This window comes from Carcharhinus amblyrhynchos, chromosome 7 (genome assembly GCF_965287045.1).
Source record: "Carcharhinus amblyrhynchos chromosome 7, sCarAmb.v2.hapA, whole genome shotgun sequence".
Lineage (NCBI taxonomy): Eukaryota > Metazoa > Chordata > Chondrichthyes > Carcharhiniformes > Carcharhinidae > Carcharhinus > Carcharhinus amblyrhynchos.
The window spans coordinates 7,543,954-7,571,602 of record NC_137330.1 but is presented as its reverse complement, the minus strand read 5'-3'; the positions used below and the strand labels follow the sequence as shown (position 1 = coordinate 7,571,602).

The 27,649-nt window shown below is 45.6% G+C and overlaps 1 protein-coding gene across 1 annotated transcript in view; it reads right to left on the bottom strand.

Annotated features, from left to right (window-relative positions):
* nid1a (nidogen 1a) overlaps nt 1–9,526 on the bottom strand; it is a 98,667-nt gene extending 89,141 nt beyond the window's left edge. The window contains exons 1-3 of the mRNA XM_080191873.1: nt 9,330–9,526; nt 7,300–7,599; nt 254–495 (exon numbers count right to left, since the gene is read on the bottom strand). Of these exons, the coding sequence (XP_080047999.1) occupies nt 254–495; nt 7,300–7,599; nt 9,330–9,515 (728 nt within the window). The 5' untranslated portion in view covers nt 9,516–9,526. The remainder of the gene's footprint in view (nt 1–253; nt 496–7,299; nt 7,600–9,329) is intronic.
* Between the last annotated feature and the right edge of the window lie 18,123 nt (nt 9,527–27,649).

Sequence of the window (27,649 nt, the reverse complement as noted above, 5' to 3'; positions counted from 1 at the left end):
CAAAGTGTCAAAAATTCTACACGACTCATCTTGGACATACAGAGATCGTGACGGGATAGCTTTATCCAACTTTACAACTCGCATTCACACCATTGTCCCTCACTCGAACCTGTATCCAATTAATATTATTCTTCTTGCTCTTTTCCCAGAGCCCTGTGAATTTCACATTTTTAAATATCTGTCCAAATCCTTTCTGACAGAAGGAACCACGGTTAAAAGAAGTTGTAGATGAAGGAATGGCAGATTTACTTACTGGTAAAGGTTTTTAACAGATTGTTCACTGCTGGATGTAACGGCATAGGATGGCCCCTCGAGTGAGAGCACCATAAAACTGCTTTCCCCTCTGCTGAAGCCCACTCGAGCTGGTAGTTCCAAATCAATGTTATTCACTGTCTTGGAACGGGTTCTATAAAACTGCAAGCCATCTTCTGGATAGAGCAGAATAGCATAGGAGCTGGATTCATCAGAAGTCAATACCACTTGGAAGGTGTTTCTCTGATAACACAAAACGCACGTACAAGAATTTAAAACAGGTGGAACAGCTGTGTCTCTGAGTGCATTCTCGCCTCGGATCAGATGACAGTGAGTTCTAGCACTACTGCAGAGATTTAACATACATACTCCAGAATGGCACTCCATTCCACAGTGGCACAATGGTTAGCACCGCTGCCTCACAGCGCCAAGGACAAGGGCTCGATTCCCGACTTCAGTCACTGTCCGTGTGGAGTTTGCACGTTCTCCTCGTGTCTGCGTGGGTTTCCTCTGGGTGCTCCGGTTCCTTCCCACAGTACAAAGTGCAGGTTAGGTGGATTGGCCGTGCTAAATTACCCATCAGTATCTGGAGACTAGATAGGGTAGATGCTTGGGGTGATGGGGATAGGGCCTGGGTGGGGGTGGTCAGTGCAGATTCGATGGTCCGAATGGCCTCTTTCTGTAGGATTCTATGATTAAATGAAAGGAAACTTAACAGATCCTTATGGCACTATTCTTAGGAGTATGGGGGCACACTCACTGGTGTCCTGAGCAATTTATCCCACATCCGAAACATAAAACCAGATGATCTAGTCATTGTGACACTGCTACTTGTGGGAGCTTGCTGTGAGCAAATTGGCTGCCTCGCTTCCTATATGACAACAATTCAAGACGCTTCTCGCCTTCAAAGCAGTTTGGGCATCCTGAGGTAGTGAAAGCTGCAAGAGAAACACTAGGTCTTCTTCCTCTTATTTTGCTTGCATTTCAAGAAAAATGAATATAGGTGCACGCCAATATATCTCCAGGATATTAGTGTGGAAGAAATGGTTATTTGAAAATGCCTGCAGCCTAAGGCAGTGATCACAGGTAAGGCAGATAGTCAGGAGGGGAAGAGTTGAAAGTCTCTCCATCCTTTCCTATGGGAGGAAGGTGTGGGGTGGAGAATGGCAAGAGTTTGTTGAAACACCTGTGTCACCATTTCTATTGCGACCCAATTCCTTTTATTGCTGGTTACGCTCAGTTTTTTTCAAAATACTCTTTGCATTTGGGTAGCAACCTTAGCAATAAAATACTCTAAGGCTCCCGAGGGGAAAACTGACACCTAGTCACATCAAGAGATAATGGGACAGGTGGACCAAAAGATTGGTCAAAGAGGTAGGTTTTAAGGAAGTTCTTACAGCAGGAGAGAGAGTAGACAGGTTCAGATGGGAAGTTGGGGCACTTGAAGACACGGTCATCAGTTGTGGAGTGTTGGGAATTGGGGATGAACAAGAGGCCCGAATTGGAGGAAAGCTGAGATCTCAAAGAACTGGAGGAAATGATGGGGACAGGGAGGGAGGAGGCCACGAAGAGACCCGAACACAAACTGATAACCCGAGGGTGCTGTGCAGTGTTTCACCGCCATATTTGAAAAAAGGGTTAGGAGGGATCCGAGCGTACAGGCCCACGGAGCCCTGAAAGTGGCAGCACAGGCAGATAAGGTGATCAAGAAGGCATGCTGCATACTTGCCTTCATCAGCCGGGGCATTGAGTATAAAAGCTGGCAAGTTATGCTACAGCTATATAAAACTTAAGTCAGATTGCATTTGGAATATTGTGTGCTGTTCTGGTTGTCGTACTATCAGGAGGACGTGGATGCTTTGTAAGGGGTGCAAAGAAGGTTTACCAGGATGTTGCTGGGTCTGGAATTTTTTAGGTATAAGAGGTGGGACAAACTCGGATTGTTTTCACTGGAGAGACAGAAGCTGAGGGATGACCTAATAGAAGTCTGCAAAATTATGAGAAGCTTAGAAAGGATGGATAGTCAGAGGCTTTTTCCCAGGGGGACACAGGTTTAAGATGAGAGGTGGTAAGTTCGAGGGAGACGTGCGGGGAATGTTTTTCACACAGAGGGTGGTGGGTGCCTGGAGCACATTGTTAGTGGAGGTGGTGGAAGGAGCTTCTAGGTGTATCTTAATAGACACATGAACGGGAGGCGAACAGAGGGATAGAAACCATGTATCAGCACAGGCTTGGTGGACCGAAGGGCCTGTTCTTTTGCTGTATTGTTCTTTCCTTGTACTGAAGAAACCGTAAAAATGTTTCACAGGATTGATATCAAAACTGTTACGTCTCCCAGGAAAGACTAAACAGACAGTGCTCTTTCCTTTAGAAAGAATGGACTCAGGGTTACCCTAATCAAGGTCTTTAAGATTGTGAAAATAAGATAGACATAGAGAAGAATTTCTGCACTTGTGGAGGAATCCAAGTTTCAGGGTCATAAATACAAGTTAGTCACCGATAAAACCCAATAGGGAATTCATGAGAAACCTGTTTACTTAAAGAGTGCACAGGCTGCAGAGCTCACTATCACAAAGATTGTTTGAGGCAAATTGCATGGATACATTGACGGGGAAGCGAGATAAGGAGCTGAATGAGAAAGCAACAGAAGGTTACGCTGACAGGGTGAGACGAAATGTGTGGGGAGAAGGTTCCTGTGGGATAATTAACACTAACAAAGAAGGAGGTACTGAATGGCCTGTTTCTGCACTGACCATTTTATCTAACAACTGTTCTGTCGCTAAATATATTAGTACTAACACAGGAGGAAAGACATATGCTGACACTTACGTGACGCTAATATGCTTTTTGTGCAACATTCATCGTTTCAAACCCTTCCCATCTTAAAAGGTTCACCTACAACTACGGCACAGTGGCAAGCACTGCTGCCTCACAGCGCTAGGGACCCGGGTTCAATTCCTGGCTTAGGTCACTATATCTGTGGAGTCTGCACATTCTCCCCGTGTCTGTGTGGGTTCGCTGCAGTTTCCTCCCACACTCCAAAGATGTGCGGGTTAGGAGGATTGACCATGCTAAATTGCCCCTTAGTGTCAGGAGGACTAGCTAGGATAAATGCATGGGGTTATGGGGATAGGGCCTGGGTGGGATTGTGATCAGTGCAGACTCGATGGGCTAAATGGCCTCCTCCTGCACTGTAGGATTCTATGATCTACCCATATTTCTATATGATGGTTCATAGAAAGAGGATTCTCCAGATGTTATTTGCAGGGATAAAAATCTATACTTATTGTCCCTGCTGAATGCTCTTCGAAATTCAACTAGAATTAATGATGTAAATATCACACCCCACATCTTGTTTGAAAACAATGTCTCCAATGGGAGGAGCAAAAGCTTCACCTGCCAACCATTCTGACATCAATAATGTCATTTAAAACCCATTTATTTCCATTTCATTCCGGAAGACGCTAATTTGTTGGGCAATGTTTCAAGGGCCACACAGCCGTCCACTATACATTATAAATAGACCCAAGCAACAACTAAATACGTTTATATAGCACCATCAACGTAGTATAAAGCTTTAGGGAGGGAAATCCAGCACCTAGGAAACAGACAGCCGGAGGCATGGCTGCCAATGGTGGAACGATTAAAACTGGGGTTTCCAAAGACATCAACATTGGAGAATTGTGGAGATTTTGGATGGTTTGAAGAGGTTACAGTGCTAAGATGGAGGGATTTTAACACAGGAACGAGAATATTAAAATCAGCGAGGGGGTAACAGAACATTCAGTGAGCACATTCCTGTCACCATCAACACATACATAGGTTTTTAAGAGCTTTTACTGGATAGTAATCAGGAAAGGACTTTATCAAAGCCTTCGACAATGTACCGCATGGTTGACTGGCCAGTAAAGTTAGAACATGGGATCCAGGGAGAACTAGCCAATTGGATACAAAATTGACTTGCCAGTAGGAGGCAGAGGGTGATTGTAGAGGATTGTTTTTCAGACTAGAGACCTGTGACCAGCAGTGTGCCACGGGGGTCAGTGTTAGGTCCATTGTTGTTTGTCATTTATATAAATGATTTGGATGAGGATATTGGAAGCATGGTTAGTAAGTTTGCAAATGACGCCAAAATTAATGGTATAGTGGACAGTGAAGAAGGTTATCTAAGACTACAACGGGATCTTGATCAACTGGGCCAGTGGGCCAAGGTATGGCTGATGGAGTTTAATTCAGACAAACGCCGGGTGTTGCATTTTGGTAAGACAAACGAGGGCAGGACTTGCACTTTAATGGAAGGGCCCTGGTTGTCAAACGGAGAGACTTAGAGGTGACCTAGGGGTGCAGGTACATAGTTCCTTGAAAGTGGTGTCACAGGTAGATGGTGCGGTGAAAAAGGTATTTAGCGTACTTGCATTCTTGGTCACAGCACTGAGTACAGGAATTAGATGTTATGTTACAACTGTACAAGGCATTGGTACGGCCACATTTGGAGTAGAACATACAATTCTGATCACTTCTGATCCTTACAAAAGTTTATAAAATCATGACGGGCAACACAGACATGTTGAATAGCCAAGATTTTTCCCCAGGGTAGGGGACTCCTAAACTAGACGGCATAAGTTTAAGTTAAAAGGAGAAAGATTTAAAAGGGGCAACTTTTTCACACAGAGCGTGATGCATGTAAGGAATGAGCTGCCAGAGGAGGTGGTAGAGACGGATACAATTACATTTAAAAGACATTTGGACAGGTACATGGATTGGAAATGTTTGGAGGGATATGGGCCAAATGCAGGCAAATGGAACAAAAAAATCCTGTGACACTATTTCAAAAGAGCAAGACAGTTCATCTAGTGCCCAGATCAGTAATGACTCCCAAGCCATCACCAATAAAAATGAATTATCTGCTCATTATCACACTATTGTTTGTATTTGCTGTATGTAAATTAGTTAACATGTGTCTGACATTACAAAATTGGGGAGGCAATGGTATTATCACTGGACTATTAACTCAAACTCAACTAACGCTCTGGGGATCTGGGTTCAAATCCCGCCACAGTAGATGGTGGGATTTGAATTCAATTTTAAAAATTTGGAATTAAGAGTCTACTGATGACCATGAAACTATTATCGATTGTTGGAAAACTCCATTTGTTTCACTAATGCCCTTTGGGGGAGGAAATCTGTTATCCTTATCTAGTCTGGCCAATTTATGATTCCAGAGCCAGCAATGTGGTTGGCTCTCAACTGCCCATGGGCAACTGGGATTGGGCAATAAATGCTGGCCCAGCCAGTGACACCAATGTCCCACAAATGAATAAATAAAACTTACAACAATAATTCAAAAGAACCTCATTGGCTGTAAAGAGCTTAAGGATATCCCAAAATTTGAGGGTTCAATGTAAATTTCTTCTTCTTAAACATCAGTTAAGCTTCTCAAAGTGATTTTATTCATAATGCCACGAGGAGAGAAAGGGAACAAAAGAAAGATGATGGATAAAGGGATCACTGATCATTCTAAGCACATTCCTTTTTTAACATTAAGAAGTCTCACAAGACCAGGTGGGACTTCTTACTGTGCCCATCCCAGTCCAATGCAGGCATCTCCACGTCATTTTCTTGAACATAACCAATGGATTATTGGGTGGGGGTTATTTAAAGAAGTTCTGAATTTTGTTTAACTCAGGCGATAAGTTTAAGGAGTATTCAGGAGCGACGTACCAACATTTTTCACTCCTGCCCATAAAAAGACAACACATAACTGAGGAAAACTGACAGATTTACAAGTGAAAAAAGTCAGATTATGACTTCATCACATCTCAGTACCAGACAGCCAGCTTGTGGGAGCAAGTAAGTCTCAGGGTTTTACCCTGCCAAATTTGTTTCCCACTCCTTCTGAAGGAGGCAACTTGTTTTTAAATTTATTTATTAGCGTCGCAAGTAGGCTTACATTAACAATTCAATGAAGTCACTGTGAAAATCCCCAAGTCACCACACTCCAGCGCCTGTTGAGGTACACTGAGGGAGAATTTAGCACAGCCAATCCATCCTAACCTGCACATCTTTCAGACTGCGGGAGGAAACCCACGCAGACACAGGGAGAACATGCAGACTCCACACAGACAGTGACTCAAGCCGAGAATTGAACCTGGGTCCTCGTTGCTGTGAGGCAGCAGTGCTAACCACTATGCCACTCAGATTTCCTTATAATCCCATAAGCATTAGCTACTCTTCAGTATTTCATCCACGATTTATACTTTGCCAGAGTTCAAGTCCTGAACATCAGGGGTTTACTTTAATTGCAGAAGAGAATTTATTGCAGAACTCACTCAAACATCATACTCATACTGTAGAGTCGGAGTCACTAATCAAGAATGTGGAGTAGTGTCTTAAACTTTCCCTTTCTACCCTAGGACATCTATCCTGTATCACAATCCAGGATTAAATGTGGAACTCTTTAATCCGCGTGAAGTCATGTTACACAGCCCCCGTACCAACGGGGGAGCAACATTCAAGTCACAAATCACTGAGGGAAACATGATGGCACAGTGGTTAGCATTGCTGCCTCACAGTACCAGGAACCTGGGTTCGATCCCCGACTTGGGTCACAGCGTGGAGTCTGAACATTCTCCCCGTGTCTGTGTGGGTTTCCTCTGGTTTCCTCCCATAGGCCAAAGGTGCGCAGGTTAAGTTGACTGGCCGTAATAAATTGCCCCTCAGCGTCAAGGGGCTTAGCAAGGTAAATACGAGGGCTTACAGGGGTAAGGCCTGGGTGGGATTGTTGTCAGTGCAGGCTCGTTGGGCCGAATGGCCTCCTTCTGCGCTGTAGGGATTCTATGATTCACTAATGGTCAAGACAAAAGACTTAATGCATGACTTCACATTTAGTGCAAAATGATGCTTACAGAAATTATAGAGTTATTGTAGAAATGAGCAAAATAAGTGAAAGCTTCATATAAATGTTTGGACTTCAACAGGAAACCCAGGCTGTCCAGTAACTAACTCCTCCCGGTTATGTAGATCTGAATTAACCCTGGATATCATTACCTTAGTCTGCGTTTGGTCTCCTCGGCTGTGTGATTCGTGAGCAGTCACGTTTTTCCAAGTGGCAATGAAAGCATTGTCTGGGTTAAAGTTTAGCCCGTCGAAGGCCTTGTTTATCATCAGTGCCACGCGGCGGAGGATTTGTGGCGAGGTGTCGTCCCTGTAGTAAATCTTCCCCACTTTGTCAGAAGTGTCCAGGTCGGCCAGAAATGGGGCAACGGCACCAAACCTCAGTGGGAACGAGTCCACGTAGTCCACTTCTCTCGGCGGCTTGCTGGCGGCAACGATTCCGTTTGTGTTCACCTTGGGACACACAACAAAACCGTGAAGGCGATTTTTAAAACCAGGGCCTCGCTGAACAGCCCCCCCCCCGGTACCCAATCCAATCAGAAGTGAGGTTTTTAAGACATTCAAAACAAGAGATCATTCAGCTGGCCTTGCCTGTTCTGCCATTTAGACAGATTATGGCTGATCTGTATCCGAGCTCCATCTCTCATACACAACAACAAAGATCAGCCCGAGGTCTTGAAATTTCCCACTGACTTCCGGTATCCACAGCCTTTTTTAGCAGAGTGTTTTTCAGATTTGCACAACCTAATTTAACTCCTCCGCAGCACGGCTCCGAGTCGCATCTCATGTTCCCTCATTCTTGATTTGGTTTATTATTGTCACATGTATTAGTATCCGGTGAAAATTATTGTTTCTTGCGCGCTCTTCAGACAAAGCACACCGTTCATAGAGAAGGAAATGCGAGAGTGCAGAATGTAGTGTTACAGTCATAGCTAGGGTGCAGAGAAAGACCAACTTGATGTAAGATAGGTCCATTCAAAAGTCACCCATCAGGGGAGGGAAGAATTCCTGCGTACACACACTCCCCCCAAATCCTTACAACATTCTAAACATGCATTGGCTCCGTCTACACTTTCCGCTGCCTCAGAAAAGCAGCCAGCATAATCAAGGGTTCCACACACCCCGAACATACTCTCTTCCACCTTCTTCCATCAGGAAAAAGACACAAAAGGTCTAAGGTCGCACACCAACTGACTCAAGAGTAGATTCTTCCCTGCTGCCATCAGACTTTTGTTAGACCTACCTCACATTAAGGTGATCTTTCTCTACACCCTAGCTATGACTGTAACACTACATTCTGCACTCTCTGCTTTTCTGCTCCCCTATGTACTCTGTGAACGGTATGCTTTGTCCATAAAGCACACAAGAAACAATACTTTTCACTGTATCCCAATACATGTGACAATAATAAATCAAATCAAAATCAAATATCTCAATCATGTACCGCATTCCCTCACTGAATCTGGGAAAACTGCTGTACTGAGGATTGCAACCAGCTGGGAAAATGATTAAAGTTAACAGAATTATTTCCTCAAAACATTCACACATTTAAAAAAAAAGTCACAGGAGGGAAAAAGTTGCTGAATTGAGATTTTAAACCGAAAGATGACCAAAGTACAACCGGGAGTCACAGTAAGGAAAGTGGATGAAACAATTTAATTGCACTGAGAAGTGGTGGGAAAGTAGAGAATGTTGGAGTTGAGCAGGGTGTCTGAGGGGGATGTAAAATGGGGCATGGAGAAGCTGACATTTCAGTGCAGAACACTCCCCATTCACTCAAGATGTGCAGCTGTGCACGAATATGGATATAGGGAATAGTTTAATCTTATTTTTATTCAATTTTACAATCAAACAAAGGGTATTGCTCAATGTCTTTGAAAAGTTGGTCTAAAAATTTAACAGTTGAAAATGAATTAAAATTGAAATGAGTTTATTAATAATGTTAGCAAATCACTCGATTCTCTAACAGAGCAATACAGGTAACAATAATAATAATTTAATAACACATTTAATAATAGCACAATAACTTAACAATGACAATATAAAAATTAATTTAACACAATAATTTAGTAATTATTTAATAAGAACACGATGTAATAACTTTCTAATTACACAATAATGATGTATTAATGATCATGTTTGCCCTCAGATGCAGAGAGTGAAGCACTTTCCCGGGTACTCACATACACATCGTTCACTGTCCTGTCGAATAGTTGCAAAGCCCGGCCCAACCTCACCGGCTCCGAGGTGACATCGTCCCCGGCGGGCAGCAGCTGGTCCCCGGCGCCGTGAGGCAGCAGCTCCCCGGGAGAGAGGCCGCTCACAGCGGCGGCTAGCAGCACCGCCAGTACCAGCCCGCTCCGCAACATTGTGCACACACACAGAGCACAAACTAAACCCCGCCGAAAGAACACTGCTCCCAGGGCAGAGCCTTCAACTCACAGCTCCCCCTCTCCCAACTCTCCACCCACACACACACACAGTCCAATCACCGGCACTCACCCCGCCCAGCCCAGCCTGAGGGACAGCCCAGACCAGACCAGACCAGCCTGAGGGACAGCCCAGCCTGAGGGACAGCCCAGACCAGCCTGAGGGACAGGACAGCCCAGACCAGACCAGCCCAGCCTGAGGGACAGGACAGACCAGCCTGAGGGACAGCCCAGACCAGCCCAGCCTGAGAGACAGGACAGCCCAGACCAGCCCAGCCTGAGAGACAGGACAGCCCAGACCAGCCCAGCCTGAGGGACAGACCAGACCAGACCAGCCTGAGGGACAGGACAGACCAGCCCAGTCTGGTCTGAGGGACAGCTCAGCCTGATGGACAGTCCAGTCCAGGCTGAGGGACAGGACAGACCAGCCTAAGGACAGTCTGGCCCAACCCAGTCTGAGGGACAGCTCAGCCTGAGGGGCAGCCTGGGATAGTCCAGCCCAGCTCAGCTCAGTCCATTCCAGCCCAACCTGAGGGACAGCCCAGTCCAAAGGACAATCCAAACCAGTCCAGTCCAAAGGATAGTCTGGTACAGCCCAGTCCAAAGGACAATCCAGCCCAGACCAGGATAGGTCTGCCCAGCCCAGCCAGCACAGACTCTCAGGGACTGTCTCTAGTCACACACATAGCACTGAGATTTACTGAGTCACACAAACCCACACACAGGACCATATTTCACTTGCACCTCTTTCAGTTTGGTATATTGCATTTGCTGCTCCCAATGTCAGAGAGACCAAGCGTAGATTGGATGATCGCTTTGTTGAGCACCTTCAGTCTGTGCTCAATCAGGACCCTGACCTTCCGGTTGTTTGCCATTTTAACACATGATCCTGCTCCCGTGCCCACATGTCTGTCCTTGGCCTTCTGCGATGTTCCAGCGAATCTCAACGCAACTGCAGGAACAGCATCTCATCTTCCGACTAGGCACTTTACAGCCTTCCAGTCTCAACATCGAATTCAATAACTTCAGATGATTTTCTCTACCCCACCTCAACCCCTTTGTTTTCATTCTATTGTAAGTTTACCAGCATTTTTTTGTTTATTTCATATTTTTTACTATTTCCTCTCCAGCTCTGAGTATAAATCCATCCATACCTGCTCTTTAAATCCCTCGTGTCAACAACCCTCAGATTCTCCTGTTAAATGAAGAGTAACTTTCTTCCCATTCACCCCACCTCCCTCCTGGCCCCCCACCTCCCTCCTGGCCCCCCATCTCCCTCCTGCCCCCTCCATCTCCCTCCTGCCCCCTCCATCTCCCTTCTGCCCCCTCCATCTCCCTTCTGCCCCCTCCATCTCCCTCCTGGCCCCTTATCTCTCTCCTGACCTCATCTCCCTCCTGGCCCCTCCATCTCCCTCCTGGCCCTCCAGTCCCCTCCCAATGCCCCATACCCATCCTGGCCTATCTGGTCTCCTCTCCATTCTGCTCTCTTCCCTCTTTCTTCCACACTGTCCTCTCCCCTCTTCTCTCTCACCAGTCCTCACTAACTTCTCTTCACACATTCCTTCCCTTTTCCTTCCTCCTTCCTCTTCCCGTCTGTCAACCTTCCCCTTTCTCCTAACATTCTCTTACTCCCTCCTATCCCCTAATCTATTTACTTGTTTATCCCCTCACTCCACCAAGACCTGACCTCATCCACTGCAATAACGTAACTCAGCAACACACCAACATGGTTAACTCTGAGTCATTTTCTGAAGTGACCCAGCAATTGTATCCAAGTGTATTTCGTACAATTCAATTGTATCAAACTGTTAACAGAAAGCTCAAGAAGGCAGTGGCATATGTGATGAAACTAATAATCCAGAAACCGGGCTAATTGGTAGCATAAATGGAAATCCCATTGCAGCAGCTTCAATTTAAATGCAGTTAATTTAATACATTTAACATAATTTAATGTTGGTATCTTTACTTAATTATAACAAAAACAATCAGGGTTCACTTATATTGTTTGAGATGGAAATCTTGCATCCTTCACTGACCTGGATTGTTTGCTACTCCAGACCCATTGCAATATGCCTGACATTGCTCAAGGATAATTAGGGATGGACACTAAATGCCAGCGATCCCAAATTCCAAGAATAACATTTTTTAAAAGGCAAAAATGCCATGATGGGTTCAGTAGGCATGAAATACAAATAACCCTGATATTTTATTGGCAGAAGTTGAAGATTCGCTACACATTGGAATAATAGGAAGTTGAGAGATGCAGTGTATCCTACTTCAGGTGCCGCATTTTACAACATTAGCAATCCTGGCTCTCCGACTTTCCCAGTCTTTGATAACAGTCAACATCTTGGTGTTGTTCTCAAATCTTATACCCATTCTGCTTCTCAATCTGTCGGCGTATTTCTTCCTTTGTTTTCCCCTTGCTCTGCGACCGTCAACTTTACCAGTCATTACCAGCTGTTCTAGTCTCTCTGTCTCCCAAGTACATGTCCAAAGCATTATCATCATCCCTTGATGAACATCTATGAAAGTTCTTTTTTGTGGGCCTGTGCTCATCAAAACTTCTTCATTAATTGTGTGTTGTCCAACTAGTCATCATCGTATGTCTCAGGAACCACATTTCTGTTGCCTTTAATTTATCTCCCATTGTCTTGCTTATTTTCCGACTTTAGCATCCATATAGTAATGCTGACCAGATGTAGCATTTTATTACTCTCATTCTGCTTTCCACACAGACACTCTTAATTTTAAAGACTTACAATGTGAAGTAAAAGTAAAGTTTATTTATTAGTGTCACAAGTAAGGCTTACATTAACACTGCAATGAAGTTACTGTGAAATTCCCCTAGTCGCTGCACTCCGGTGCCTATTTAGGTCAATGCATCTAACCAACATGTCTTTCGGACTATGGGAGGAAACCACAGCACTCGGAGGAATCCTGAAATGTTTTTGTGAAGGATTATTTTGCAAATGTTACAAACTTCCTGATGTCCTGATCACTTTGCCCTTCGATGGTAATTTATACCTGCTGCTGTATCTACCATAATTACTGAGTCATCCACATAACTCATTGATTTATATTTTGTCCACCTAGGAGGTCTGATGGATGTCTTCTCATCGTTTCAATGTAAAGGTTGAAAAGATCTGGAGATAGAACATTATCTTGTTTGTCACACTCTTTCTATAGCTATTCATTGCCAATTCTGACCACTGCTGTTCGGTCACAATATAAGTTTCAAAGCAGTCTTAAACCTTTCCCTCCCATGTCCAAGTTCTGTAGCATTTCAAACATCTATTTGTGCCTCACTTTGTTGAATGTCTAGATTGAATCTATAAATCATAGATATACTTTTTAATTTTTTATTGCTCTCTCCATTACAGTTCATGTATTTCTTATTCCTTTTCCTTCAAAACACCCAATTTTATTCTTCTGATATTGCTGGTCTAAATCTGCTTCATGCTGTATCATGATTGTGGTCAAATGGGCCATTTAAAAGCAATTTGTAAAGCACTTTGGGACAATTGGGCAAGAACTAAAACAACAGCCCAGACGAGTGAATACATAGGATATGGGCCATCTCCAGGACAAACTGGGTTGTTTACCAGACATAGGGGGCGCCATAACCCCTTATTTGGGAGGGAGGTGTGTATTTGACATGCCCCCAGCACCAGTAAAAAAAATGACTGTTGGGGACACACCCAAAGATTGATGTGGCAGCACCCGATTGGACTTTATCGATCAGGGTGACCAAGTCCTGATTGATCGATTGACAATGGCCAAAAGGGGCGCAAAACCCAACGGGATATAAAGGGTGCTGCACAACCAGGAATCTCTCTCTGACCCCACGAATGAGCTATAACAACGGTGACCATCACCAGCAATGACCAGCACGATGAGAGCCACCACACCCAAGAAGGAAGGAAGACCACAGCCAGAGTGCCAGACCAGACCAAAGGATCAGGCTGCACAGAGGACGACCAAGACCAACGCACAGATAAAGGCCAATATCTGCTTGGGTACTTGCCAGTCACGCAAAGTTAAGTCAAGGTCTTGTATTGGATTTGAACTCCAGTATTTTCTGTAAGATAACTTACTGTTGGTTGGATGGGTGATTATTGATTGTGTGTCTTAAATAAATATTGGTTGTACTAACAAGACATCTACTCGCAGTTATTTGTCCACCGTATAAGGGTTAAAACAGACTGTGAGGCAGACACAACATGATTGTTCTCAATGACATTATAAATTGTACTTGACTAGTTTCATACTTAGCCTAAGTAAAGGCCAGCATTTATTACTCATTCCTAATTACCCTTGAACCGAGTGGCTTGACAGGCCTTTTCAAGGGGCAGTTAAGGGTCAACCACTTTGCTGTGGATCTGGAGGCAGGCCAGACAAGAACTGTAGATTTCCTTCCCTAAAGGAAATTAGCAAATCAGAAAGGTTTTTACGACAATGGTCGTTATTAAATGTTTAATTCCAGATTTCATAAGAACATAAGAACTAGGAGCAGGAGTAGGCCATCTAGCCCTTCGAGCCTGCCCCGCCATTCAATAAGATCATGGCTGATCTGAAGTGGCTCAGTTCCACTTTCCCGCTTTCTCCCCATAACCCTTAATCCCCTTGTCTATCAAAAACCTATCTACCCGTGTCTTAAATATATTTAGCAAGGCAGCCTCCACCACTTCAACGGGCAGAGAATTCCAGAGATTCACCACCCTTTGAGTGAAGAAGTTCCTCCTCAACTCTGATCTAAACTGCCCCCCCCCCCCCCCATTATCTTGAGGCTGTGCCCTCTAGTCCTGCTGTCCTTTCTAAGCGGGAAGAATCTCTCTACCTCTACCCTATCCATCCCCTTCATTATCTTATACGTCTCTATAAGATCTCCCCTCGTCCTTCTAAACTCCAACGAGTACAGACCCAGTCTATTTAGTCTCTCTTCATCATCCAACCCCTTCATCTTCGGTATCAGCCTAGTGAATCTCCTCTGCACTCCCTCCAAGGCCAAAATATCCTTCCGCAAGTGGGGCGACCAAAACTGCACACACTACTCCAGCTGCGGCCTCACCAGTACCCTGTACGGTTGCATCAGTACCCATTTCATTTTAATTGAATTCACATTCCACCATCTGCCTTGGTGGGATTTGAACTGGGTCTCCAGAGCATTACCCTGGGTCTCTGGATTATCCGTCCAGAGACAATTTCCCTGTGCCACAACTTTCCTTAATGAATAAGGTTTCTCTGTATATTCACTACACACACTCATCATTCACAGACAGTTAAATCCTAGCATTCAGACAGCTTATTTTCATATGAAGGTAAAGTTTGTTGACTTTGAATGCCTCAGACATATCAGCACAGACTAAACATTGACCAGTTCGTACAACAACAACAAAAAGTGCAAGAGAAGCTTTGATAAAGTTTTTCTGAAGAGTTACAAAGTTGAGTCGAAATGACTGCTCATATCAGGCAGAGCAACAGTGCCAAGGTAGAATGTGCTGCATAAAACCACAAAAACAAAACAGAATTAAATCATTAAAACAGCAGGCATAATCACGCAATAATCATAGAATCCCTATAGTGTAGAAGAGGTCATTCGGCCCATTGAGTCTGCACTGACTCATGAACAGAGTATCTTACCCAAGCTCTCCTCCCCTGCCCTATCCCTGTAACCCTTCACTATTCCCATGGCTAATCCATTTAATTTACACATTTCTGGACTCCCCCCACCATCAGGAACATTCTTTCTGAATCTGCCCTGTCTAACCCTGTTAGAATTTTATAAGTTTCTATGAGATACCCTCTCACTCTTCTAAACTCTATTGAATATAATCCTAACTAATTTAGTCTCTCCTCATATGACAGACCTGCCATCCCAGGAATCAGCCTGGTAAATTCAGATTCAGATTCAGCTGCATTCCCTTAACAGTAAGAACATCCTTCCTCAGACAAAGACACCAAAACTGCACACAATACTCCAAATGTGGTCTCAACAATTCCCTATACAATTGCAGTAAAACATCCCTATTCCAATACTCAAATCCTCTGGCTATGAAGGCCAATTTGCCTTCTTCACTGCTCACTTATTATCAGCAACTGATGCACAAAGACACCAAGGTCTTGTTGAGTATCCAAGTCTGTCAATTTACACCCATTCGAATAATAATCTGCCTTTTTATTACTGCTACTGAAGTGGATAACCTCACATTTATCCATGCATTTATCCATTCGCCATGCACATGAAATGTTTTTCAGACTGATTTGTACAGTAGAGTCCCCTAGAGATCAACATTAAAGCCATAGTTCCTATTGATTTATAATGATGACCTGAGTCAGAAGGTTACGAGTTCAAGTCCTGCTACAGTCACTGGAGCACAAAGAGAGAATGTGACTCTCCAGTGCAGTGGGGAAGTGCTGCTGCATTTGGTGGTACCGTCCTGCAGGTGAGACATTAAGTTGAGGCCTGGTCTGCACTGTGAGGTAGACCCTCAACATGCTGATCAATATTTACCTCTCGTTCAATATGACTAAAACAGATATCTGGGTCATTACCACATTGCTGTTTGCGGGATTGTGCCATGTATAAATCGGTTGCCCCAGTCCATACATTATAATCGTGGCCATTCTGTGTACTTTCCTGGTCAAAAGGTGCTTTGGGAATCCTTGAGATTGGGTAAGACACTCAATAAATGAAAGCCTTTTATACAGAGCAGAATTGCAAAGTTTGCAGATGACACATAACTTAGAAATGTAGCAGCCCTGAGGATAGTGATTTCAACAGATGTAGATTGGTGGATTAAGCAAATACATAGCAGTTGAAATTTAACATCGAGAAGTATGGAGTACTTCATTGGGAAGTGGATAGAGAAGTTCCATCTCTCCTCCTCTCCAACCCCCCCACCATGGCCTCTGGTATTGGAAAATCTGGGAGCCCTTTTCTATCATGTTCTGCTAAGTTTCCATGCTTCCCACGCCAAAATCACTTCTGAATGGCTTCTGGAATCATAGAATCCCTACAATGCAGAAGGAGGCCATTCAGCCCATTGAGTCTGCACCGACCACAACCCCACCCAGGCCCCTATCCCCATAACTCCACGTATTAACCCTGTTAATCCCCTGACACTAAGGGGCAATTTAGCATAGCCAATCAACCTAACCAGCACGTCTTTCAGACTGCAGGAGGAAACCGGAGCACCTGGAAGAAACCCATGCAGACATGGGGAGAATGTGCAAACTCCACACAGATAGTGACCCAAAGCTGAAATCGAACTCATGTCTCTTGCGCTGTGAGACAACAGTGCTAACCACTTTGCCAACATGCCACCTTAAGAAGTCGCAGATTGGCGTTCGTAACTAAAAAACGTTGCTTTAAATAAAGTTAGAACTTCTGGCACATATTTATAACAGAGCCTGCAACAGAATATGACTGGCACCATTACATGGAACGCTGAGGGCCTCTATTGGATTGCTGTGGAAGTGCAGGTGCTCTGAACCTATTGCAATTTGTTTACAAAAATTTACTTAATTCATAAAATTTGCAAAATCCGTGGTTTACATGAGACATGACATAAATTGAATATACTCCATTATACCCAGAGGTGGCCCACCACATTAACAATTACAGATCATGTTCATAATTTACATTCCATCTCAAACATTCACAATGCAGACATCGCTGCACTTTAAAAGAGGCTCCTTGCAGCTCTGCCCAAACCAGGGGAAACAAGGGGACAGCAGTCCAAGAGGCCAAAGGACCAGGAGTCTGAGGCCTGTGAGCTGAGACCTTAGAGTGGGCAGTGAGATAGGCAGCAAGGTGGGATTGTGTGTGAGGCTGAGAGGCAGGAGTGTGTGTGTGAGACAGGGAGAGAGGTGGGAGTGTGTGTGTGTCACAGAGAGAGAGGTGGGAGTGTGCATGTGACAGAGAGAGAGGTGGGAGTGTGTGTGTGAGACAGGGAGAGAGGTGGGAGTGTGTGTGTGAGACAGGGAGAGAGACGGGAGTGTGTGTGTGAGACAGGGAGAGAGGTGGGAGTGTGTGTGTGAGACAGAGAGAGAGGTGGGAGTGTGTCTGTGTGACAGAGAGAGAGGTGGGAGTGTGTGTGTGACAGGGAGAGAGGTGGGAGTGTGTGTGTGTGACAGGGAGAGAGGTGGGAGTGTGTGTGTGACAGGGAGAGAGGTGGGAGTGTGTGTGTGACAGGGAGAGAGGTGGGAGTGTGTGTGTGACAGGGAGAGAGGTGGGAGTGTGTGTGTGAGACAGAGAGAGAGGTGGGAGTGTGCATGTGACAGGGAGAGAGGTGGGAGTGTGTGTGTGACAGGGAGAGAGGTGGGAGTGTGTGTGTGACAGGGAGAGAGGTGGGAGTGTGTGTGTGAGACAGAGAGAGAGGTGGGAGTGTGTCTGTGTGACAGAGAGAGAGGTGGGAGTGTGTGTGTGAGACAGAGAGAGAGGTGGGAGTGTGTCTGTGTGACAGAGAGAGAGGTGGGAGTGTGTGTGTGAGACAGGGAGAGAGATGGGAGTGTGTGTGTGTGACAGAGAGAGAGGTGGGAGTGTGTGTGTGAGACAGGGAGAGAGGTGGGAGTGTGTGTGTGTGACAGGGAGAGAGGTGGGAGTGTGTGTGTGACAGAGAGAGAGGTGGGAGTGTGTGTGTGACAGAGAGAGAGGTGGGAGTGTGTGTGTGACAGGGAGAGAAGTGGGAGTGTGTGTGTGAGACAGAGAGAGAGGTGGGAGTGTGTCTGTGTGACAGAGAGAGAGGTGGGAGTGTGTGTGAGAGAGACAGGGAGAGAGGTGGGAGTGTGTGTGTGTGACAGGGAGAGAGGTGGGAGTGTGTGTGTGAGACAGAGAGAGAGGTGGGAGTGTGTGTGTGAGACAGAGAGAGAGGTGGGAGTGTGTGTGTGAGACAGAGAGAGGTGGGAGTGTGTGTGTGTGACAGGGAGAGAGGTGGGAGTGTGTGTGAGAGAGACAGGGAGAGAGGTGGGAGTGTGTGTGTGTGACAGGGAGAGAGGTGGGAGTGTGTGTGTGAGACAGAGAGAGAGGTGGGAGTGTGTGTGTGAGACAGAGAGAGGTGGGAGTGTGTGTGTGAGACAGAGAGAGAGGTGGGAGTGTGTGTGTGAGAGACAGGGAGAGAGGTGGGAGTGTGTGTGTGAGACAGAGAGAGAGGTGGGAGTGTGTGTGTGACAGGGAGAGAGGTGGGACTGTGTGTGTGTGACAGGGAGAGAGGTGGGACTGTGTGTGTGACAGGGAGAGAGGTGGGAGTGTGTGTGAGACAGAGAGAGAGGTGGGAGTGTGTGTGTGTGACAGGGAGAGAGGTGGGAGTGTGTGTGTGTGACAGGGAGAGAGGTGGGAGTGTGTGTGTGAGAGACAGGGAGAGAGGTGGGAGTGTGTGTGTGAGACAGAGAGAGAGGTGGGAGTGTGTGTGTGAGACAGAGAGAGGTGGGAGTGTGTGTGTGAGACAGAGAGAGAGGTGGGAGTGTGTGTGTGAGAGACAGGGAGAGAGGTGGGAGTGTGTGTGTGTGACAGGGAGAGAGGTGGGAGTGTGTGTGTGTGACAGGGAGAGAGGTGGGAGTGTGTGTGTGTGACAGGGAGAGAGGTGGGAGTGTGTGTGTGAGACAGGGAGAGAGGTGGGAGTGTGTGTGTGTGACAGGGAGAGAGGTGGGAGTGTGTGTGTGAGACAGAGAGAGAGGTGGGAGTGTGTGTGTGAGACAGGGAGAGAGGTGGGAGTGTGTGTGTGTGACAGAGAGAGAGGTGGGAGTGTGTGTGTGAGAGACAGGGAGAGAGGTGGGAGTGTGTGTGTGACAGAGAGAGAGGTGGGAGTGTGTGTGTGAGACAGAGAGAGAGGTGGGAGTGTGTGTGTGTGACAGGGAGAGAGGTGGGAGTGTGTGTGTGTGACAGGGAGAGAGGTGTGTGTGTGTGTGACAGGGAGAGAGGTGTGTGTGTGTGTGTGTGTGTGTGTGTGTGACAGGGAGAGAGGTGTGTGTGTGTGTGTGTGTGTGATGTGGAGATGCCGGCATTGGACGGGGTAAACACAGTAAGAAGTCTCACAATACAGTAAACTGTGTTTGCCTTTATTTGCCCTTCTCTGATCAGAACCTTCCACACAGCTGGTGAAGGAACAGTGTTTCCGAAAGCTTGTGGGTTTACTATCAAATAAACTGGTTGGACTTTAACCTGAGTGAAAAAATGTTTTCCTCAAATCCTCTCTGAATCTCTTTCCCGTTCCCCTAAAACTATAGCCCCTCCTGATTGACCCCTCAACCAAGGGGAGCAGCTGCTTCCTATTTGCCCTGTCCACACCTTCTCAAAGCCGATTACATTTCTAAGTTTCCTCAGTTCTAACGAAAGATCACAAAATTGAAACATTAACTTTGTATTTCTATTCTCAGATGCTGCCTGGCCTGATAGGTACTACCAGCATTTTGTGTTTTCCTTTCAGTTTTCCAGCATCTGCATTATTTTTTGTAGATGTCAGTGATGTTCAGTATGTTTTTCCCCACTTTATCTGGCGATTCGTACATTGTTTCCCGGCAAACATGGTCCACTTCTGATCTCCAGGTGAAGCGGAAGATATCTCAGGCAAGCACTGATGCCCAGGAATTTGGTATGGACCAGACCTGTGCCACATACAGCAACACCACAAGACTTTGTAACTGAAGGCCAGGTTCTTACTTTGCAATGGAGAGGGAACATTATGCCCACATACTCTATCTGTTTTTTGACCGTGACCCAGAAGCAGATACAACAGCAACATTTATGAGGCATCTTGACAGATACATGAGTAGCCTGGGAACAGAGGGATATGGATTACAGAGAGGCAAAAGTTCCTTTAGTTTAGAAAGGCGTCATGTGTTGGCGCAGGTTTAGTGGGCCGAAGGGCCTGTTCCTGTGCTGTACCGTTATTTGTTCTGTACACTCATTTCAGTTCTGGGCGCATGCCGAGGCCCTCCTGAAACATTTCCCCAGCACCTTCAGGTAGTCAGTCATGACAGCGAAGGGGACAAAGGATGGGCCATCCCAATTCCCAAAGAACGTGGCCTTGCTGTTGATGCAATTCCCAAATCGGTTTGAACTGGTTACAGACACTCATGGGGTTATGACCCAGTGACTGACTGAAGCAGAAAGCGGGAATGTTGTCCATGAACAGGGAGGCTTTGACCTAACTGCTTCTGTCTGCCTCGGTGTCACCCCTCTTTATACCTGTATCCTTCCTGATGGCCTTGAGAAAATGTTCGATACAACACAAGTACACAGGGGACAGCCTTGTTAGACTTTAGATTCCATAAGAAAGCTTTGCCATTTATTAAGATTGCACTACTGACATTTGTGTAGAGTAGTTGAATGTAGATTCCATTCCCAATCCCCATTTTGGAATGTACCTGCATCATACAGATGTGCAATATTCTTTCAAAGGCCTTCTCCAGTACAAGTTAATGAGACGGATTTATTTTTATCTCTTTGCAGCATGTGAGCATCGCTGGCAAAGCCAGAATTTGTTGCAATCCCTAATTGTCCTTGAGGAGGTGTTCACTCCACTCTCTTGTCCTGTTTGGAGATAATTGTATCTCTGAGGAGTGTGAGGCTATCAGAGCTCTTCCTGTCTGGCACAGTCCAGGCCTCATCGTGGTGGATCACCAGGTCCAGAACAGACTTGACCCAGTTGCACTGGGTTTGAACAAGAGTTTATACTCCACAGCTAGCTGTGAAATGGGTCGCCGTTCTGTAATTCCCTCCCTCTTCCCCTCCTGCTTGTACACGGAGCTGATGATGCCTTTGCTCATGGACTCTGATATGCTGCCAGCCAGCAGCCTCTCACACACTGCCAGCAGGTCTTGGGTGATCCAGTCTCACAGAGTGGAATAAAATTCAGTTGGTACACCAGTGCACCTGGGGGTGTTTCACCCTCATAGGACCTGACACCCTTTGTCAGCTTCTCCAGATTGTCCTGCTTGGTGTCATGAGGACAAGCAAGACCGGCAGACGATGCTATCGATGGGCTTCAACTCATATGGCCTGACATAAAAAAGATTTGCTGATCCTTAGTATGACTGGCACGTTTCTGGGTGGTATTATTTCTTAAGGTTGCTGATCAGAGTTCCTGGAAATCTTTTTATTTATTTTAATTATTATTTATTCATTACAGTCACAAGTAGGCTTACGTTATGAAGTCACTGTGAAAATCCCCCAGTCCCCACGTTCTGGCACCTGTTCGGGTACACTGAGGGAGAATTTAGCACGGCCAATGCACCCTAACCAGTGCGTCATTTGGACTGTGGGAAGAAACAGGAGCACCCGGAGGAAACCCACACAGACTCTGCACAGACAGTGACACAAGCTGGAATCCAACCCGTGTCTCTGGCGCTGTGAGGCAGCAGTGCTAACCACTGTGCCATCGTGCTAAAACATGAGAGTGTCTCATTTAAATATTATAATCAACACCTTGTCGGAAGGCCAGGTTCAGTTAGATTGAGAGGGGAGAAATTGGGCACGAACCTGATTTTTCACCTTTTGAGCATTCTTACTGACTTGCCCCGTCCCTGAACCGACAGGACGAGTGCTGAGATCACCCCAGGGTCTGGGAATGCCTGCAGCTGGCAGGAAGGTGACCAGTGACGTCCTGCTGCTGGCATTGTGGTGTTGTATCGTTTGGTCAAAGTTTGATAAACTGACCAGTTCATTTGCAAGCTTTATTCAACCTCACTTGTTACTGTGCACAGTTTGTATCTATTTCTGAATGTGAGCACTTCCTTTTATTCTCTGCCAGTGAAAGTATTTTGTTTCTTCCTCATTAAGTACTTATTTCACTCATATTTGAGCTGTCTTTTGGAGGATCCGAGTTATTCCTGTATGATATAATTAGAATGTTATGAAGGCTGATCATCAATAGTTGCAGAATGACTTCATCGACTTCAGGAATCATAGTGGAGAACATACCCCCGTCTACATCAATGAGGACGAAGTAGAAATGGTCGAAACCATCAAGTTCATTGGTGTCCAGATCACCAACAACCTGTCCTGGTCCCTCCATGCCAATACTATAGTTAAGAAAGCCCACCAACGCCTCTACTTTCTCAGAAGACTAAGGAAATCTGGCATGTCAGCTATGATTCTCATCAACCTTTACAGATACACCACAGAAAGCATCCTTTCTGGTTTTATCACAGCTTAGTGTGGCTCCTGCTCTGCCCAAGAACTACAAAGGATCATGAACGAAGCCCAGTCCACCACTCAAACTAGCTTCCATCCATTGACTCTGTCTACATTTCCCACTGCCTCGGAAAAGCAGCCAGCATAATCAAGGATCCCACGCATACTCTCTTCCACCAGAAAAAAGATGCAAAAGTCTGAGGTCACACACCAACCGACTCAAGAACAACTTTTCCCTGCTGCTGTCAGACTTTTGAATGGACCTGCCTCGTGTTAAGTTGACCTTTCTCTACACCCTCGCTATGACTGTAACACTACATTCTGCACCATCTCCTTTCCTTCTCCCCTGTGTACTCTAGGAATGGTCTATGCTTTGTCTACATAGCGCACAAGAAACAATACTTTCCATTGTGTACGCATCCATGTGACAATAATAAATCAAAAGATATCTCGAATTTTAAAACGTAATTCTTAGGGAGTAGATGTCACTGCAAATGGGCATTTATTGCTCATCCCTAGATTTAATATCCAGAGGGACAAACCAGTAAACCCAGGGAATAAATACCAGCACATCATGGATTTTGGCCACCCAGTGTAGCTGGTATCAAAGCTCCGAAACCTATAAAACTGGTAATAAATGGGCTCTCGCCCAGCTGTGACTGGTACATGTCAGGGATTGTAGGCAGGCACCTACCAGCTTTGGCCCAGCAGAGGGTGCTTATTTTCCCAGTTGCATCCCTGCGTGGCTTTGAATGCTGCAGCTGCCTGCCTTTATTCTGAAGCATGTTTTTACAGGTGGCACAGTGGTTTGCACTGCTGCCTCACAGTGCCAGGGATCTGGGTTTGATTCCTGGTTTGGGTCACTGTCTGTACAGAGTCTGCACATTCTCCCCGTATCTGTGGGGGTTTCCTTTGGGTGCTCCGGTTTCCTCCCACAGTCTGAAAGACGTGATGGTTAGGTGCCTTGGTTGTGCTAAACTCTCCCTCAGTGTGTCAGAACAGGAGCCAGGGATTTTCACAGTAACTTCATTGTGGGGTTATTATAAGCCTATTTGTGACACTAATAAATAAATAAATTTGAAACATTAAATCTTTGCTGCTTGGACTTTACTATTATCGTTTCAACATCAATTCAGCAGTCACTTTCAAAGCACAGCCTGGAGGGAATCACATTGAAAAAAGGATTTGCTTTTATACAGAGCTCTTTAAAACTTCAGAATGATCCTAAGTGTTTAAGAATTATTAAGTACTCACTTTGAAGTGTAGTCTCCATTGCAAAGAGGAAAATTGGTAGGAGGCTGGAGCGATGTTTCAGTTCAGACTGGAATTGGATGGCCGGTTTCCTTCCCTAAAGGGGTATTAGTGAGCCTGTTAGGATTTTTCAATAATGTCACAGCTTCCTGCTCACTTTTATTCACACTTGTAATTTTATTTCTAGATTTTTTAAAAACTGAATTCAAATTCTTAAATCTGCCATGGTGGGATTGCAACTCTCAACCTTTGGATTATTAATCCAGAAATAGAATCATAGAATCCCTACAGTGCAGAGGGAGGCCATTTGGCCCATCTGATCTGCACCAACCACAATCTCGTCCGGGCTCTATTCCCGTAACCCCATGGATTTACCCTAGCTGGTCCCCCTGACACTATGGAGCAATTTAGCACGGCCAATGCACCCTAACCTGTACACCTTTGGACTGTGGGAGGAAACCGGAGCACCCAGAGGAAACCCACGCAGACATGGGGAGAACGTGCAAACTCCGTACAGACGGTGACCCGAGGTGGGAATTGAACCCAGGTCCCTGGCGCTGTGAGGCAGCAGTGCTGAGATAGAAACGTCTCCACTGCACCTTGGGTTGCTGAAGATCAGTTCCTAAGGGCACATTTCCTTAAATGGTTCTATCCCAACTAGGTGATAGTTAAAGTGTTTAATAGCTGTACCAGTTCCCCATAATTCTCATAATATTTTCTGAACAGTATCAGATCATTTCAAAATGTCTCCCAGGAGAATTGCGGGGAAGTAGAAATAAAAACAAGATTGTTGGAAGTACTCAGGAGTTCAGGCTGCATGTGTGGGGAGAAACAGAGTTAACGGCCAGAACTCTTCAATCTCGCTCGCCCCACTCCCACTGCCAGCAAGAAGGGGGAATTTGGCGCTCAGACAAACCACTGTTCACAGCTGTGGGACTAAAGAATCCCAGTGACAGGAAGGTTGGAGAATCCTGGTCCAAAGCTTCAGTTGGATTTCCAGCATTCGCACTATTTTGCTTTTGTAGGAAAATAAATATTTGCTGATGTTAATGTATTAAAAATTGCTGCCTTTACTTGGAAATCCTTTCTAACACAGATTGATGGGGATAATTCTTATGAATTGATCCCTGATCATTTTTTGTGGGGGGAGAGAGATATCTAAAATTGATATGTCAGAGCGTTAAATAATCCTGAACTATTTAAATGTTCTGGTTTTTGAAGGGGTGGCACAGTGGTTAGCGCTGCTGCCTCACAGTGCCAGGGACCCGGTTTGATTCCCAGCTTAGATCACTGTCTGTGCAAAGTCTGCATGTTCTCCCCATGTCTGCATGGGTTTCCTCCGGGTGCTCTGGTTTCCTCGCACGGTCCAAAGGTGTGCAGGTTAGGGTGCATTGACCCAAAGAGGTGCCGGAGTGTGACGGCTAGGGGAATTTCACTGTAACTTCATTGCAGTGTTAATGTAAGCCTTACTTGTGACTAATAAATAATCTAAAGATGAGGTGCTGTTCCTTGAGCTTACTTTGAGTTTCACTAGAACAGTGTAGGAAAGGGGTCAGGATCCTTTAATCATTCAGTACAGGAGGAGGCCATTTGGGCTGCTATGTCCACGTTGGCTCTTGCAAAGGCAACTCACCTAGCCTCACCCACAAGGAGATATTTGTAATCTTTTTCCCTACTTCGGATGTCCAGGATCCCATACACGTTGTTAACTGCTCTCTCAATCTGCCACCTTCAATGATTTCTGCATATGTACCCCCACCCCCCCAGTCTCTCTGCTCCTGCACCCCTGTAGAATTGTACCCTTTACATTATACTGCCTCACCTTGTTTTCCTACCTAAAGTGAATCATAAAATGTGAGTGGGGCATTGAATTTAAATGAGAAGTGACCAGGACTAGGGGTCAGGCCTATGGAATAAATGAAACTGTTCTGCAAAACATTTACCCAATCTGCATTCACGGTGGCACAAGCGGTTAGCACTGCTGCCTCACAGTGCCAGGGGCCCATGTTCAATTCCCAACTTGGGTCACTGTCTGTGCAGAGTTTGTATGTTCTCCCCCTGTCTGCCTGGGTTTCCTCTGGGTGCTCTGGTTTCCTCCCACAGTACGAAAGACGTGCTGGTTAGGTGCATTGACCCAAAAGGGTGCCTGAGTATGGCGGCTGGGGGATTTTCACAGTAACTTCATTGCAGTGTTAATGTAAGCCTATTTGTGACACTAATAAATAATCTTTAAAAACGTAGGGGAGCTCATATTGAGAATAGCAAGTGGAATACTACATTGAAAAAAAACAGGTAAATTGCTGTTTCATCTGGAAGGAGCGATTGGCTGTCTAGGCTGTGAGAAGGGAGGAAATGAAAAGACATTTCCTGGACTTGCACGGGAAGGACCTGTGGGAAAGGTAGGGAATGCTCAGTAGGAATGATCTGTGGACCAGGGAGTCACAGAGATAATAGTGGCAGAGGAAGTGACAGGAATGGCAGAGGATAATCTGTTGAATGTGGAGGTTGGTGGGTTGGAAGGTGAGGACAAGGGGAACCCTATCACGGTTTTGGGAGGCGGGGGGGGTGGAATGTGAGCAGAGGGACAGGAAGAAGGATGGACATGGTCTAGCAGAATCTTTGTTTGAGGATTACTTTGGCAACTTATTGGCAGATTTCAGGTGCTTGTGGAACTTATAGCCCGTTACAACTAAAGGGAGGAGGGGAAAATAGGCAAAACATTCTGTTGTGGTTAGATGGATGTAATTGTCTATTTCAGTTGTTTCTCCAGAAACAGTTGATGATAAAACAGTCTCACATTTGAGAAATAACACTGATTGTGCTTGGATTTGATATCTTTTGGGATGGTACAGCGGCATGGTGGTTAGCACTGCTGCCTCACAGAGGCCTGGGTTCAATTCCCAGCTTGGGTGACTATCTGTGTGCAGTTTGCACATTCTCCCCCTGTTTGCATTTGTTTCCTCTGGGTGCTCTGGTTTGCTCCCACAGTCCAAAAGACGTGCTGGTTGGGTGCATTGACCATGTTAAATTCTCCCTCAGTGTAACCCAAACAGGTGCCGGAATGTGGCAGCTAGTGGATTTTCACAGTAACTTCATTGCAGTGTTAACATAAGCCTACTCATGACAATAATAAATCAACTCAACTCAAATGCACCATTATCAAATGGAATTAGGGTATGTTTCCAATCTGTTCATAACTGGTATATTTGACCAGGGGAAACAAAATAATCAGAATTCCTATAGTGCGGAAGGAGGCCATTCAGCCCATTGAGCCTGCCCCAACAACAATCCCACCTAGACCCTATTCCCATAACACCTCCTCCCCCCTGGATTTACCCTGCTAAACGCCCTGAAACTAAAGGGGAAATTTAGCATGGCCAATCCACCTAACTTGCACACCTTTGGACTGTGGGAATAAACTGGAGCACCCGGAGGAACCCCACACAGACACTGGGAGAACACACAGGCTTTTCACAGACAGTGACCAGAGGCAGGAATTGAACCAGGGTCCCTGGCTCTGTGAGGCAGCAGTACTAACCACTGTGCTACCGTGCCGCCCATAATACCTGGATGGACGAGTTGAAGTGTAAATCCCATTTAAAACAATTCCAAAATTAAACTTAAATTGTTCTGAGTTCTCCATTATAACCAGTTTAGTGGTTAGCTGAGGAATCATCCTATTGAGTGC